The sequence below is a fragment of the Tilletiopsis washingtonensis genome (assembly GCF_003144115.1).
Source record: "Tilletiopsis washingtonensis strain MCA 4186 unplaced genomic scaffold FA09scaffold_1, whole genome shotgun sequence".
NCBI classification, from domain to species: domain Eukaryota; kingdom Fungi; phylum Basidiomycota; class Exobasidiomycetes; order Entylomatales; genus Tilletiopsis; species Tilletiopsis washingtonensis.
Window position 1 is genome coordinate 694,581 of NW_020311998.1, and position 12,940 is coordinate 707,520.

The 12,940-nt window shown below is 66.3% G+C and overlaps 4 protein-coding genes across 4 annotated transcripts; 1 reads left to right on the forward strand and 3 right to left on the reverse strand.

The window, feature by feature from the left end:
* Positions 1-1,615: 1,615 nt before the first annotated feature.
* FA09DRAFT_327256 (AAA-domain-containing protein) lies at positions 1,616-6,839 on the forward strand. The gene is made up of 9 exons (XM_025741339.1): positions 1,616-2,106; positions 2,186-3,576; positions 3,665-3,918; positions 4,020-4,570; positions 4,643-4,821; positions 4,893-5,146; positions 5,218-5,599; positions 5,681-5,907; positions 5,989-6,839. The coding sequence occupies exons 1-9, from the start codon at positions 1,711-1,713 to the stop codon at positions 6,540-6,542; spliced, it is 4,188 nt and encodes a 1,395-aa protein (XP_025601584.1). The 5' UTR covers positions 1,616-1,710; the 3' UTR covers positions 6,543-6,839.
* Positions 6,840-7,222: 383 nt separating this feature from the next.
* On the reverse strand, positions 7,223-8,294 carry FA09DRAFT_291706 (single hybrid motif-containing protein; the record flags this gene model as incomplete). Its single annotated transcript, XM_025739986.1, has 4 exons — positions 7,223-7,337; positions 7,432-7,435; positions 7,573-7,726; positions 8,130-8,294. Coding segments are annotated over 4 exons (438 nt in total), but the record flags the coding sequence as incomplete, so codon positions are not given.
* Positions 8,295-8,955: 661 nt separating this feature from the next.
* FA09DRAFT_335932 (hypothetical protein) lies at positions 8,956-11,396 on the reverse strand (the record flags this gene model as incomplete). Its single annotated transcript, XM_025743813.1, has 4 exons — positions 8,956-9,651; positions 9,746-10,023; positions 10,458-10,746; positions 10,899-11,396. 4 exons carry the CDS (start codon positions 11,394-11,396, stop codon positions 8,956-8,958), a joined length of 1,761 nt encoding a protein of 586 aa, XP_025601586.1.
* A 536-nt stretch (positions 11,397-11,932) lies between these two features.
* On the reverse strand, positions 11,933-12,245 carry FA09DRAFT_327258 (hypothetical protein). Its single transcript, XM_025741340.1, has one exon. The coding sequence runs from the start codon at positions 12,191-12,193 to the stop codon at positions 11,966-11,968; it is 228 nt and encodes a 75-aa protein (XP_025601587.1). The 5' UTR covers positions 12,194-12,245; the 3' UTR covers positions 11,933-11,965.
* Positions 12,246-12,940: the final 695 nt, after the last annotated feature.

The following is a 12,940-nucleotide window of genomic DNA, read 5'->3' on the forward strand; positions in this document are numbered from 1 at the left end:
CCCCCGGGGCCCTCTCGCAATTGGCGGGCGCTCATTTGCATGCGATCTTACTGCGGCAGCTTGAGCTGTAGCTGCTGCAGCAGTCCCCGCAGCAACCGAATGGTGGAATCGAGGCCCAAGAGCACGCCTTCGTCGGCGCCCTGGCCCTTCGCCACAAACGTGACGTGGGCAAAGTCGATGAGACGCACGTCGAAAACTGGCTGGATCTGCGACGAGTCCGAGGCCGAGTCCTCCTCCTCCTCTTTCTCTTTCTCCTCCTCGGCGGAGGCGTCGACGCGAGTGCCTCGCTGCTCCTCCGGCCTCGCCTCGTCCTCGGCGCTGCTATTTGGCTTCTTGACGCAAAGTGCCTCCCACTTGTCCTCCTTTTGCGCGCGCGCGACGTTCTGCACGAGTCGCTGTGCCTCGCCTTCATACACGATCAACACACTGCCGCCTCGCATGCGCCACTCTACCGCCGCCACTGCGGCGCGCAGCTGCGTCAGCCGCGGAAGGAGGCCGTGCTGCAGTAGCAGGGCCATCGTGGCGCGCGGCAGCGACGAGGTGCGAGTGCGAGTTGGCGACTGCTCCTCCTCGGAGGAGGAGGAGGAGGAGGAGGAGGAGAAGAGGATGGAATCGATGGCAGCGGCGTCCGAGGCAAGAGAGGAGCCGAAGAAATGCCGCATGCCGAGAGGCAGATCGTCGGAGGAGATGGCCTTGCCAAAGGCCTTTGGCATGGCAATGTATTCCTCCTGCTCGCCCGCCGCGCCAGCTTCGCGCGTGCTGCTCGTCGACGTCGACGTCGAAGAGTCGCTCGTCGAATGCGAGGAGGATGATGCATTATCGAAGATCTGTTACGCTTGCCCTATCAGCCCTCAGTCATCTCTCTCTCTCAGGAGAGCAAGGAACACAGAGAGAGAGGCAGCCACTCACTCGCCAGCCAGTCAAGCGCAGGCCATCACTGCCACTCGTGCTCTCTCTGCTCTGCTTCTGCATTCTCTCTCGCTTCTCCTCGCTCGCGCCCTCGTCCCACAGCTGCGTGCCCAGCTTGACATCGAGCACATTGGCCCGTTTGAACGGCAGTGTCAAGTTCTCCAGCACCAATCCCCGCTCCTCTTGCTTCTCGGGATGCGGCACGGGCAGCGGCAGGCTGCCGTGGTGCAGCGGCAGGAAGGGGAGGAGAGTGGATGGTAGACGAGAGAGAGAGGCGTAGAAGGCCACCTCGGCATTCTTGCTGGGCTTGAAAATGAGCCCGGACGCGAGCTGCTGCACGCCGTCGTGCCCGGCCACTTGGGCGGCGAGAGGCGAGAGATGGCCGAGCGAGGACGCAGAGGTGGCCATGGTGGGATGTGCGTGTGAGGCGTAGGGGAGCAAGAGTGCGTGAGCAAGGAGGTGAGAGCTGCACCAGTCAAGGCAACGCCGTCGCTGGCTGGAGGAGAGGCAGGTGGAGCGTGGCTTGTGGGGAATGGTGGTGGAGGAGCAACGCGAACGTGCACGGGGCGCGCGGCGGCGGGCGCGCTTTTGCCCGTCTGCTCCGGCAGCGGCGCCCCTCCGGCCCGCGCCGGCGCCGGCTCGGGCGGCTGAACGGCAAGAGAAGCGGCGTCGAGGTCACGCTTCCTTGGCTTCCACGCGCGGCGCACGTCCTTTCGCCTTCTCTCCTCATCCCCAACCTTCACACACACACCCCTCTGCGCGCACATCGGCGCTCTCACCCTTCTTTGCCCTCTGGCTGTGATGAGCATCGACGGCGCAGCGCGGCCCGCACAGCCCAGCAGCGCGCGCCGCTGCGTGCGCGTCCGCCCGCTGCGCCGCGCGCTCCAGCAGCAGCAAGAGGCCTACGCTTCCCCCGCCCTCTTCGCCGAGCTCTGCGCGCCGAGCTCGAGCTTCAGCCGTGCGCCGCACGCCTCGAGCAACGGCGCCGCCAATGGCGCGCAGCAAGAGTCGCGGCGCGCGGCAGAGGCAGAGGCAGAGGCAGAGGCAAGGAGCGTCGCCGTGGCCCTCTCGCTGCCCCGCTCCCGGCGTGCGCCCCTCGTCGTGCTGCTGCGTGAGCTGCCGGCGCCGCAGCAGCAAGAGCTAGAGGCGTGCAGCTCGGACGAGGAGGAGGAGGACTCGTCTGGCGAGCAAGAACACGTGAGTTGTGTTCGCCCCCCCCCCCCCTCTTTCGTGCCCTGGCTGCCCCTTGCTCATGCTTGCGTGTGGCTGTGTTAAGCACCTCTACCTCGCCTCCTCTCTTCTGCGCCTCCACTTCGGGCGTACTCGCTGCATTTCGCACCTCGAACTGCGGCGGCACGAGGCGCTGCTCCTCTCGCGCGTCGTGCTGCGCGCCCTCGACGCGCGCGCCTTTGCGTACGCCAGCGCGCACGCGGCGGCGCTGGGCGCGGCACTGCATGCTCGCCTGCTGCGGCAGGGCGAGGTGCTGCGAGTGCGAGTGCGGCGCGACGACGACGGCGAAGGCGCGCACAAGTATGAGTACGAGACGCTGATGAGCGAGCCGGTACTGCAAGGCGTGGTGCAGGTTCGCCAAGAGGAGACGGACACGCAAGTCCTCGTCACGCTCGATGAAGAGGCGGCGGCGAAGCGGGAGCGGCTGGAAACACGTCATGTCGAGGAAGAGGAGAGAGAGGACGCGGAGGAGCAGAAGGAGGAGCTGGAGCTGGATGAGGAATCAGAAGAGGAGCAGGAGGAGGAGGAGGAAGGAGACGTGACGATCGACGAGCGCTTTCTGGCGCATTCCGTTCTGGAGGACTTCGAGCTGCCTCCTCCCTCGTCTGGCGAAGGCCAAGTGCCGATGGACGAAAAGACTGATCAACTCGGCGCCGGTGCTGCTGCTTCCTCAAGCATCGCTTCCCGCTCCTTCCTCTGCGGCACACTGCTGCACATCTCTCGCACGCTCGAGCGCAGCGCCGTCTTGGCGTCCATCTCGGCCTGGCGCGAGCGACGACGCGGCGTCTACGACGAGCACTCGCCCGCCTCGTCGTCGTCGTCGTCGTCGGAGGAGGAAGACGTGGATGAAGATCTCTGTCTTCTTCTCGACGAGCGTGCCTTGGCTGCAGTGGGCGCATTCGAGGGCCAATGGGCCATGGCCGACCTCGTGGGCGTGCAGGGACAGACGCGCCTCGTGCGCCTCTTCACCGAGATCGACGCGCCTCCTCGCATGCAGGGCGCGCCCACGAGGAGAGCCACAGCTCAAGTGCCGCCGATGCTCTGGCAGAACCTGCACCTCGACACCACATTCGATGCCACTTCTTCAAACGCCATGCTCTCGTTGCGTCCACTACGACGTTCTTCGCTCGCCTCCTCCTCCTCCTCCTCCTCAAAGACATCAGGAGCCACACCATCCTGTCCTCTGCCCCTGCCCTTCGCCGACGCATTGACGATTGCGCGCGTTGCCTCTCCACGCGCCATCAACCGCGCCTACCAGCCGCTGTTCCTCGAGGCGCTGCGCTGCCACTTTGAGGCGCGCAGACGAGTCGTCAAGCAGGGAGATGTGATTGCCGTGGCGATTGAAGAGGGACGCCTGAGATGGACCAGGAAAGTGGACCAGGAGGAAGAGGAGAAGGAGGAGGAGGAAAAGGATGAGGAGAGACTCGTCGAATACGAGTGAGTGGCGCTGACAATCTTGCCGCATCCCCTCTCGGTCGTGTGCGCCTATCTGCTGACCCCCCCCCCCTCCTTTTTCCTATCACAGTCTGCCCTCCTCAAATTCCGCAGCTCTCGCAACCGGCATCGTCTACTTTCGCATTGTCGCTCTCACACCCGAGCTGTTCGAGCCCGCCGAAGCATTGCAAAGCACGTCGGCGCAGGCCGATGCCGCACTTTTGCTGCAAGAAGCCGCACGGCGAGGCGAGTTTGGCTGCGTCGTCGAGACGTCGCTGAGCAAGATGGTGCAAAGTGGAGTCGAACACTGCAAAGTGGCGGATGCGATGCAGTGGTTGCAGATTGGTGAGTGTGTGGGGGGGGGGGGGGGGCACGAGGGCGCTGCGGCCAAAGGGAAATGAGGAGCTCGCTGATGCAATGTGTGTGTGTGTCTGTGCTCCATACAGCGCATGATCTTCCTCGGCGACCAAGCTCCTCCAGCAGCGTCCTCACAGCGCCGCGCAGCAACTACGCCGAGCTTCTCTCCCTGCTGCACGCCACTCTGCTGCCGCGCGCCGCACAGTACGACCTGCATCTCTCTCTCCTCCTCAAGGGCGCCCGGGGCAGTGGCAAGCGCACGATGGCGCACTGGGTCGCCTCGGCGTGCGGCGTGCATGTGTTTGAGATCAGCTGCTTTGAGCTGCTTGGCGACAGCGACGCACGCACTGAAGGCGCCCTGCGAGCCAGATTCGAACAGGCAGCAAGCTGTGGACCGGCCATTCTGCTGCTCCGACACGTCGAGGCGTTGGCGCGGAAGAGCCAGGCCATGGAGAGTGGCCAGGAACCGCCGCTGGTCGCGGCGCTCAAGGACTGCATTGCGCAGCTGCGCAAGGCGACCAAGGCGCAGAAGGGCGACAGAGCTGCGCCGCGCCCAGTGGCAGTCATCGCCACGACGAGCGAGGCGGAAAAGTGCCCCACTGGAGTGCTCGGGTGCTTCAAGCATGAGATTACGCTCGAGGTAAGCTCGCCCCATGCCCGACCTCTAGCATGGGCCACTGCCCCCACCCGCTGACGACCCCTTTCTGCTCAGGCGCCCAACGAGGCAGAGCGACTTGAGATGCTGACGATTGCACTGCGAGGTGCACATCTCAGTCCAGATGTCAGCCTCAAGCATCTGGCCACGCAGACGGCCGCGCTTGTCGCGGCGGATCTCGTCGATCTCGTGACGCGCGCCAGGCTGGCCAGCGCAGAGAGATTGAGGGCGGCTCGGTGAGCTTTGCTCTCGACGATGGCGCAGAAGTGGGGCAGCCAACTGATTCGTACTTTGCGTCTTTGTGCAGTACCCTCTCGGGCGCTTCTCCAAGCGATGCAGATCTCCAAGCAGCAGGCCTGCCTCTCACCGGCTCCGACTTTGACGTGGCGCTGCAAAAGGCTCGCGCGAGCTACTCTGAGAGCATTGGCGCGCCAAAGATTCCCAACGTGACGTGGGACGACGTCGGCGGACTGGCGGCCGTCAAGGACGACATTCTCGATACGATTCAGCTGCCGCTTGAACACCCGGAGCTGTTCAGTGATGGCCTGAAGAAGCGCAGCGGTGAGTCTTGCGCAGCTGGCCACGAGAGGCCTGCGTGGAGTTGGGTCTGACGCGCGCGTGTGGCTCGCCAGGCATTCTGCTCTACGGCCCGCCCGGCACGGGCAAGACGCTCTTGGCCAAAGCAGTCGCCACGTCCTGTTCGCTCAACTTCTTCAGCGTCAAGGGTCCCGAGCTGCTCAACATGTACATTGGCGAGTCGGAGGCCAATGTGCGGCGCGTCTTTCAGCGTGCGCGCGACGCCAAGCCGTGCGTCATCTTCTTCGACGAGCTCGACAGCGTGGCGCCCAAGCGCGGCAACCAGGGCGACTCGGGCGGCGTCATGGACCGCATCGTCAGCCAGCTCCTCGCGGAGCTCGACGGCATGGCGGGCAGCGCCGAGGGCAGCGATGTGTTTGTCATTGGCGCCACGAATCGCCCCGACTTGCTCGATCCCGCACTCCTCCGTCCTGGCCGGTGCGTTTCACCCCTTGCCCAAGCCCATCGTGCCGTGCCCTGCACATCCACTCACCTCCCGCGCCCCCCCCCCCCCTTCAGCTTCGATCGCATGCTCTACCTCTCCGTCGCCGAAACACATGCGGCGCAGCTCAACATCCTGCAGGCCCTGACGCGCAAGTTCAAGCTTGACGCCGACGTCGGTGACTTGCAAGTGATCGCCGAGCAGTGCCCCTTCAACCTCACGGGCGCAGACTTCTACGCCCTGGCCAGCGATGCCATGCTCAAGGCCATGACGCGCAAGGCGTCGCAAGTCGATCGCCGCATTGGTGCGTGGTTGCTCGAGCTCCCCTCTGCCCCCTTCGTGTAGCTCGCGGCTGACTCTCTGCTTACGCCTGGGGCGTCGACAGAGGAACTCAACGCGCGGCCGCCGCCATACGCCCATCCTCATCCCCTGACGCCGCAGTTCTACCTCGCCGAACTCGCCGCGCCCGCCGAGCTCGAGGTGCTCGTCTCGCGTGCCGACTTTGAGGGCGCACTGCAGGAGCTGGTGCCCAGCGTCAGCGAGCAGGAGATGGCGCACTACCGCGACGTGCAGGCAAAGTTCTCCAAGCCGCCCGCAGAGCGCGAGGAGCAGCAGGCGTCGGCGTCGAGCGAGGCGAGGCAGCGGCACGATGGCAAGGCGCCGAGCAAGGGAGAGGAGAGACAGAGGGCACAAGAGATGCTCAGACAGCTGGGCTACGACATCACAAGTCACGCAGCGACGGCACCGCCCATCAGCAACGGCTCGAGCAACCCGCATGCCTCGCGCACCAACGGCACTGGGCCTGCGGCCGCCGCTCCGGCACAGGACCCCACCGCGGCGCAGCCACACGGTTCCGCGGCAGAGAAGCAGCGAGCCTCGTCGCCTGCGCAGGAAGACGCAAAGGGCAAAGGCAAAGGCAAGGCGCGTGCGTTGGACTGAACGCCTGGCGACCCTTCGCGCTGCTGTCTCGCTCTCTCTCCCTCTCTCTCAATCTGCAATGCTCATGCCGCTGCATGTCTGCGCTCTGCGCTCTGAGCTCGCTCGTCGTGTGGAGAGGCACGGCAAGGCATCTATGATTGTAATCGTCGCTAGGCATCGCACCGGCCCTCCTCTCGGACTCCCCCTCTCTCCCTCCGCAGCTCCGTCCATGTACCTAGAGCATGCCGTCCAGCACATCCTTGCCGCGTCTCTTGCTCGCCGGCGCCTGTTGCGGCGTGAACGCGTAGTCGGAGAGCAGATCGTCCAGCACGCCTCCCAGCGTGCCTTTCGAGGCGGGCGTGGCGGAGAGGGCCGCGGCGCGCGACGACGAGGAAGAAGAGGAGAGGCCGCCGAGAATGAGAGCGCGCAGCTCGGAGGGAGAGAGAGGAGCGCTGGACGAGGAGGAGGAGGAGGACTTTGAGGGAGACGCAGAGCCAGACTCAGTCGGCTTCTGAAGGAGAGGGAGAGAGAAAGAGGATCAGAGTCAGCTCCTGCCCCTTTTTCTTCCCCTCGCTCGCAGCTCGCGAACTTGCCGTGGAGGCAGGAGAACTCACCTTTGCTCCGCCGACGGGCGCACCACCGAGCGCCGCCACGCCTCCATGTGCCTCCTTGAACGTTCCCGTCGGACTCTTTGCCTTTCCCAGATGCGCCAAGACATCGCCCTTGGTCAGCATGCCCCTCACTCCCGTGCCCTTCACCTCTGAGCCCTTGACGCCCGACTCGGCAAGCAGACGCGCCACGCTCGGGAAGATGCGTCTGTGGTTGTCCGAGGAAGGAGGCGACGTCGAGGAGGCCGAGGAAGGAGAGGCGACGGCAGAGCCAGAGGCATTGCCGGCCGATGCTTGGGCACGAGGCTTCTCCTGCGCCACAGGCGCCTCTGGCTTGCTGCTGCTGCTGCTGCTGCTGCTGCTGCTGCTGCTACTGCTGCTGCTGCTGCTGCTGCTGCTCTCTTGCTTCGCCTCCTCCTTCTTGCTCTCCGTGGCCTCGCCACTGGGCACTTGGATGTTGCTGAGATCATCGCCCTCCTCGGCAAGCATGGCAATGACGTCGCCGACCTGGACATTCTTGGCGCCGGCCTCGACGACGACCTGGCCAAACACTCCGTCGTCGGGAGCCTCGACGTCCATCGTGGCTTTGTCCGTCTCCTGCAAGCCACATGAAGAAGAGGAAGGCAAGGCGAGTCAGTCACTGTGGCAGGGACTGACACAGGTTGAGGCAGTTGGCAGCAAGGGAGCAGAGCTCTGCGACGCAGGCACTTGGACCAGCCGGAGGGCACGCCCACGCTTTCGATGCGTGAGGCACGGCAGGCACGAAGCAGCGCCGCACGTCGGCTGCAACACCAAGCGAGCACATGCAGCCGCAGAGGGGGGGGGGGGGGCAAGAGAGTCCGAGCTGCTGCGTGCCTCCTCTGCCCTACGTGCGAGTTGCCTGAGGAGCAGCGTGTGGCAGCGACGTGCGCGCCTTTCTGCAGTGCCTTTTCGGCATCGCAGCGCAGTTGTGCGCCATGCACGCTTGCCCCCCCCCTCCCCTATCTCCTGCAAAACTCACAATCTCCAGGATGACATCGCCGGCACTGAATGCATCGCCGGGCCCGAGTGCCCAGCGCGCAATGCCGCCCTCGGTCATGGTGGGACTCATGGCTGGCATGACGAGGGGCGTGATGCGTGCGCGCACGGCGCTCGTGCTCAGCGCACGCGCACGGGCGCACGCGGCGCTGCTGGCGGCGCGCGAGAGAGGGAGCAGCGAGGAGCGCAGGAGCGACATGGCTGCCGAAAGTGCAAGATGGTGGTGGTGGTAGGGAAGGAGTGCAGCGCCAGGGCAGGGCAGGGCGATGAGCCTGATGAGTGGCCCAGGCACGGCGTGCGGCGGCCACCGGTCCGGCGCCGAACTTCTGTCTTGGGCGCTGCGCCTGCACCTCTGAAGCTGCGCCCGCGCCCCAACTTCGGCGCGTGGGAACCAGCGCGGCGCGGTGACCGAGCGCGCGGCTGCGCTCCCCCGTGAGGCTTCACGCTGCTTGCACCGAGCATCAAGCATCGTGAGACAACCTTGCCACTGTTAACCCTCTCCGCTGGTGCAGCTTCATGCGGAGGGCGCCTCGCGCAACATCGCACAGCCAACACGCGAGGTCAAGCGAGAGAGAGTGTGTGACTGCGCAAGGAGGGCGCGACTAGTAGAGGGGGACAGTGGGGATGCGCACGTCGTCTGCAGCGCGCGTGCACAGACGTAAAGAGAGAAAGAGGCATGCACGGGGACAAGTGTGTGGACGGAGTGTGAGGGGCCGAGGCATGTCGCCGGAGAGCTCATAGCAAGCTCCGCATAGCCCCCCCTTCTCTTTGCAGCCCCCGCCACTCCCTTCCCCTTAGACCGCACACACTCAGCGCAACGGACTCTGTCCCGGCGCCGGCGATCCCGGCGGACTCGCAAGGCGTCGGAACGGGTTGTTCGGGTTCGTCCCCACGCGACTGGGCGAGGCGGGTGCGCTTTGCGGCGGCGCACTCGCCATGCCGCTCCTCGGCGTCTGCGTCGTCGGGAGAGGCGCCTGGTTGCGCGTCGTGCCATCGGCAAAGGCGGCACGAGTGGGCTGGCTAGGCACGGCGGAGCCGCCGAGCGCAATGGGCACGCCCTCTACGAGCTCCGCCAGCTCGGCGAGCGTGGCGTCGGAGAGACCCAGTTGACGTGCATCGAGGGGCTGCGGCTGCGCCTGCGCAGGCTGCGGCTGCAGCTGCGCGGGCTCAGAAGGCGAGGCAGAGCTACTGCTTGCCACGTCCGCGCGCGCGGAAGAGGATGCAGTGAGATGGGAAGAAGACCGAGTGCTTGCTGGAGGCTGAGGCGTCGTCGGCGAGGCTGGCGTGCGCGAGGAGCGCTGCTGTGCTGGAGAACTTGGCACGGCCGCAGTCGCAGCGCTGTGGCTCGAGGGAGAAGCCGCCGCGGCAGATTGTGCAGAAGAGGAGGAGGAGGAGGAGGAGGAGGCGGCGGCGGCAGCAGCAGCGGCCTTGGATGCGGCAGCTTGACGACGTTGTTGCTCTTCGTGCTCTAGCAAGGAGAGGCGCATGGCTTCCATCATCATGATCTGCGCGTGCGAAGAAGGGCAGGATGAGTCTCGTTGCACGACACATGCGCTGCTTTGCCCATCGGTTCCATGCGTCGGGGAGAACCTCACTCACCTCCTCCATGTCCGGTCCATCGCCCAACAGTGCAGCCTGCAATCGCCTCCTTCTCGAGCTCGAGCTCGTTGCGCCCGCAGCCTCCTCTCTTCCCCACCGCTCTCCCTCGCGCAGGATAATGGCTCCGCCCGCTCCCTCGCCCTGTGGCAGATCCGCGCCGACGCGCGAAGAGCTGACGCCGATGGGAATCAGACGCTCGCCGACTTGACGCATGATGATGCGTCGGTTGGCGCGCCGGGCGAGCGTGGCGAGCGCCGAGGCGAGCTTCGCCTCCCAGTCTGGACGAATGTCGTCTTGCAGTGAGAGAGAGAGAGAAAGCGCGTCAATGAATGGGGGCAAGAGGCAAGGCAGCCGATGGAACACTGTGCAAGCAAGAGCGAAGGCAGCGCAGCCTCGGTGGGACCTTGGCCATCAGGGGTGGCAGCACAGCGTTGCCAGTCTCTGCAGAGCGCTGCCGCCACGAGTACAGCACAAACAGCGTCCACAGGCAGCATGCGCTAATGAGCATCACACCTGCGTCGTGCTGCTGGCTCGCGGTCTGCCAACCGTGTGACCTGTGGAGGAGGCGCCCGTCTCCGCCAACGAGGCGAGCGCATCCGTCCAGAGAGTGACGCGACCTCATGCCCTTCTTCTGCTACCAGCCACCTCTCGATGAAGCCCCTTACGCTTCTCGCCTGCGAGACGAGACTACGAGGCACACAAAGACACTCACCGATCCAGACGACATCCTCCTCCGTCTTGCCCTCCTCCACCTCGACCTTTCTGCCCGCCGCTGCCTTTTCCGCAATGTCCTTTGCCTCTCTGGCGCTCGTCTCCTCCTCCTTGCCATGTCCCTGCGTGTAGCGCACGCCAAATGGCGGCGTCATGCAGTACGGACACGCCGCCGGCTCCGAGGAGGGCGGGTTGGTGTGCGAGGGATCGAGGCGCTTGATCTGCACAAAACATTCGCTGCACATGGGCTGAATGCAGCAGCGCGTGCGGTTGATGCGCGCCGGGTATGTCTGGGGGCAGTGGGCTTGCGTCAGCCTCGGCGGCGGGCCAGCGCATGCAAGGCGCAAGGATCTGGCTGCGTGCTGGCTTGCCCCGCGCGGCCGCCGAGACGGAAAAGGCGAGGGCCCAGCAGGAGCAAGCAAGGAGAAGAGGCCCGACGCACCAGAAAGCAAATGGGACATTCCTCGCTTCCCTCGGGCTCCTCGGTGCCCGGCAGCGGCTTGTAGAACGGCGCCAGGCGCTTCTTGAGGATCTGGGCGCGCACGACGAGACGGTGATAGTCGTGCGGAGCTTCGGGGTAGACGCCTTGCGGCACCACGTGGCCCTCGATCGTCTCGGCGTCGGATGCGGACGGGGCAGGCAGAGTGGGCTGCGCGAGCGAAGGCGGCAGGTGGCCGAGGGCGAAGTCGGCCGCGGGCACGGTGGAGAGGGAAGGCGAGACTGGCCGAGCTGGCGACGAAGAAGAAGGGCCGGCGCTGGAGGCGCCATCCCGACTGCTGCCGCCGCCGCCGCCGCCGCCGAGGGAGAGATGCAGGTTGTGGAAGCCACTGCCGCCGCCGCTGCGCCGCTGCTCGCGCTGCTCGCGCTGCTCCGAGCCTTCGCCTCCGCCCGCGCCGAGGCCGGGCGGAGAGTCGAGGGGACGCGTGGAGGATTGACCCATGCGCTGCTGCTGCTTGCGTGCGAGGTGCGTGCGAGGTGGCCGGCGGCGGCGGCGGAGGCGGCGGCGCTGAGGCTGCGCCTGGGACTGCGCACGAGCGTGCGGCCGGGAGAGGCGAGAGGAGTGCGACGAGGTGGAGGAGGGGGGGAGCGAGGTAGCAAGGAAGGAGGTGCGGAGTTGAGGGCGTGCAATCAAGAAGCAAGCGAGGCGCTCGCTGCGGTGTGCTGCTGCTGGTGCTGAGGATTCGACGATGCGCTCGCTGCACGCTGGCTGACTCGAGGACGAGGGGCTGTGGAGGGCAGCGAGGCGCCGCTGAGCCCTGCCGGCACGGCACGCGGCTCGATGCGGCGCGTGACTGACTGCGCGCGCCGGCTGCGAGATCTCGCGCATCGCTGCGCCGGCGCCCGCGGCGCGCGCGCGCGCGCGCGGCACGGTAGCCGTGTGCCGCCGGCAGCGCCTCAGCGGGCGCAGCGGTGGAGCGGGCGGCGCGGACAAGAGACGCAGCGAGCGCGGCGATCGTCGTCGCCCTTGCCTGCTGTGCTCGCCTGGCCGAACTCTTCGTTCTCGCGCGCTCAAGCGGCAGCAGCATAGTCGTGCTTGGTCTGCAGGGAGCCGCGACGCCAGGCGCAGGACAGGGCTGCTGACGATGGGAGGGCCGGGCGCGAGCAGCTGGCGCGCCACGACGGCCGCCAGACGCGCGCGCGAGGGCGTGCCATCTGCGGCATCGACTTGCCCCTCGGGCCACTTGCTCCTGCTTCGCAAGGCAGAGCAGCAAGCACGGCTCCTCTCTTCACATCCATCTGCGTCTCAGCGCATCTTGCGTCCACCTCGATGCTGTCTTGAGAGCCTCGCAAGCGTGCGCTCAGAGGCGCGCACAAGTGCGATGCGCGCCTCGCTCTCGGTGCGGCCTCGACGCGCACGTGACGCACGCCGCGCCGGCGCTGGCCGGACCATCGCTGGCAGCGGCGCGCGCGGCGCGGCGGCGGCGTGCGGCGCTCGAGCTTCGCGCGGCGTGGCGCCGCTGCCTGCTGGGCCTTGGCAGCGCGTGGCCAGCTTCTTCCCCTCATCCACCCCCCCCTTCCACCTCTTGCCTCTCCGATCATGCTCGCTCTCGTCTCACGCTCGCTGCGTCTCGTGCGTGTTGCTTTTCCGCCTCCTTTCTTCGCTTGGCGCAGCGCCACGCCGTGTGGCTGCGCTGTCTCGGCGCCTGCGACTGACGCTCGGCCTTTTTGCATCCCCTGCTCACAGGCCGCCCCGGCTGCTGCGCCGGCGCGCGCTTTCTCTGCCGCTGCAGTGGCGCGCAAGGGTGCGTGCTTCGCTCTCTACCCTTGTTCTGTTCAAGTCCTGCTCTGTGCAGCGAGTGCCTGTCGCGGCGCGCGTAGAGCAAGGACCGGGCATCTGGAGTTGCAGCGCCCTTCTCCCTTGCTGACATCTGCCTCCTTGTCTCTTGCGAATAGACTTCGTCCAGGAGGCTTACCTGCGTGAGCTGAAGGCGTACAAGCCGGCGCCCAAGGTGAGTGCTGCAGCTGCTGTGCTGGGACATTGTG

Bases quoted from the DNA above. Each gene is read 5' to 3' on its own strand.
- FA09DRAFT_327256 (XM_025741339.1), top strand. From the start codon at position 1,711: ATGAGCATCGACGGCGCAGCGCGGCCCGCACAGCCCAGCAGCGCGCGC. The intron at 3,919-4,019 runs GTGAGTGTGTGG...TGCTCCATACAG, and splicing joins GATGCAGTGGTTGCAGATTG to CGCATGATCTTCCTCGGCGA. The intron at 5,908-5,988 runs GTGCGTGGTTGC...GGGCGTCGACAG, and splicing joins GCAAGTCGATCGCCGCATTG to AGGAACTCAACGCGCGGCCG.
- FA09DRAFT_327258 (XM_025741340.1), bottom strand. From the start codon at position 12,193: ATGGATGTGAAGAGAGGAGCCGTGCTTGCTGCTCTGCCTTGCGAAGCA.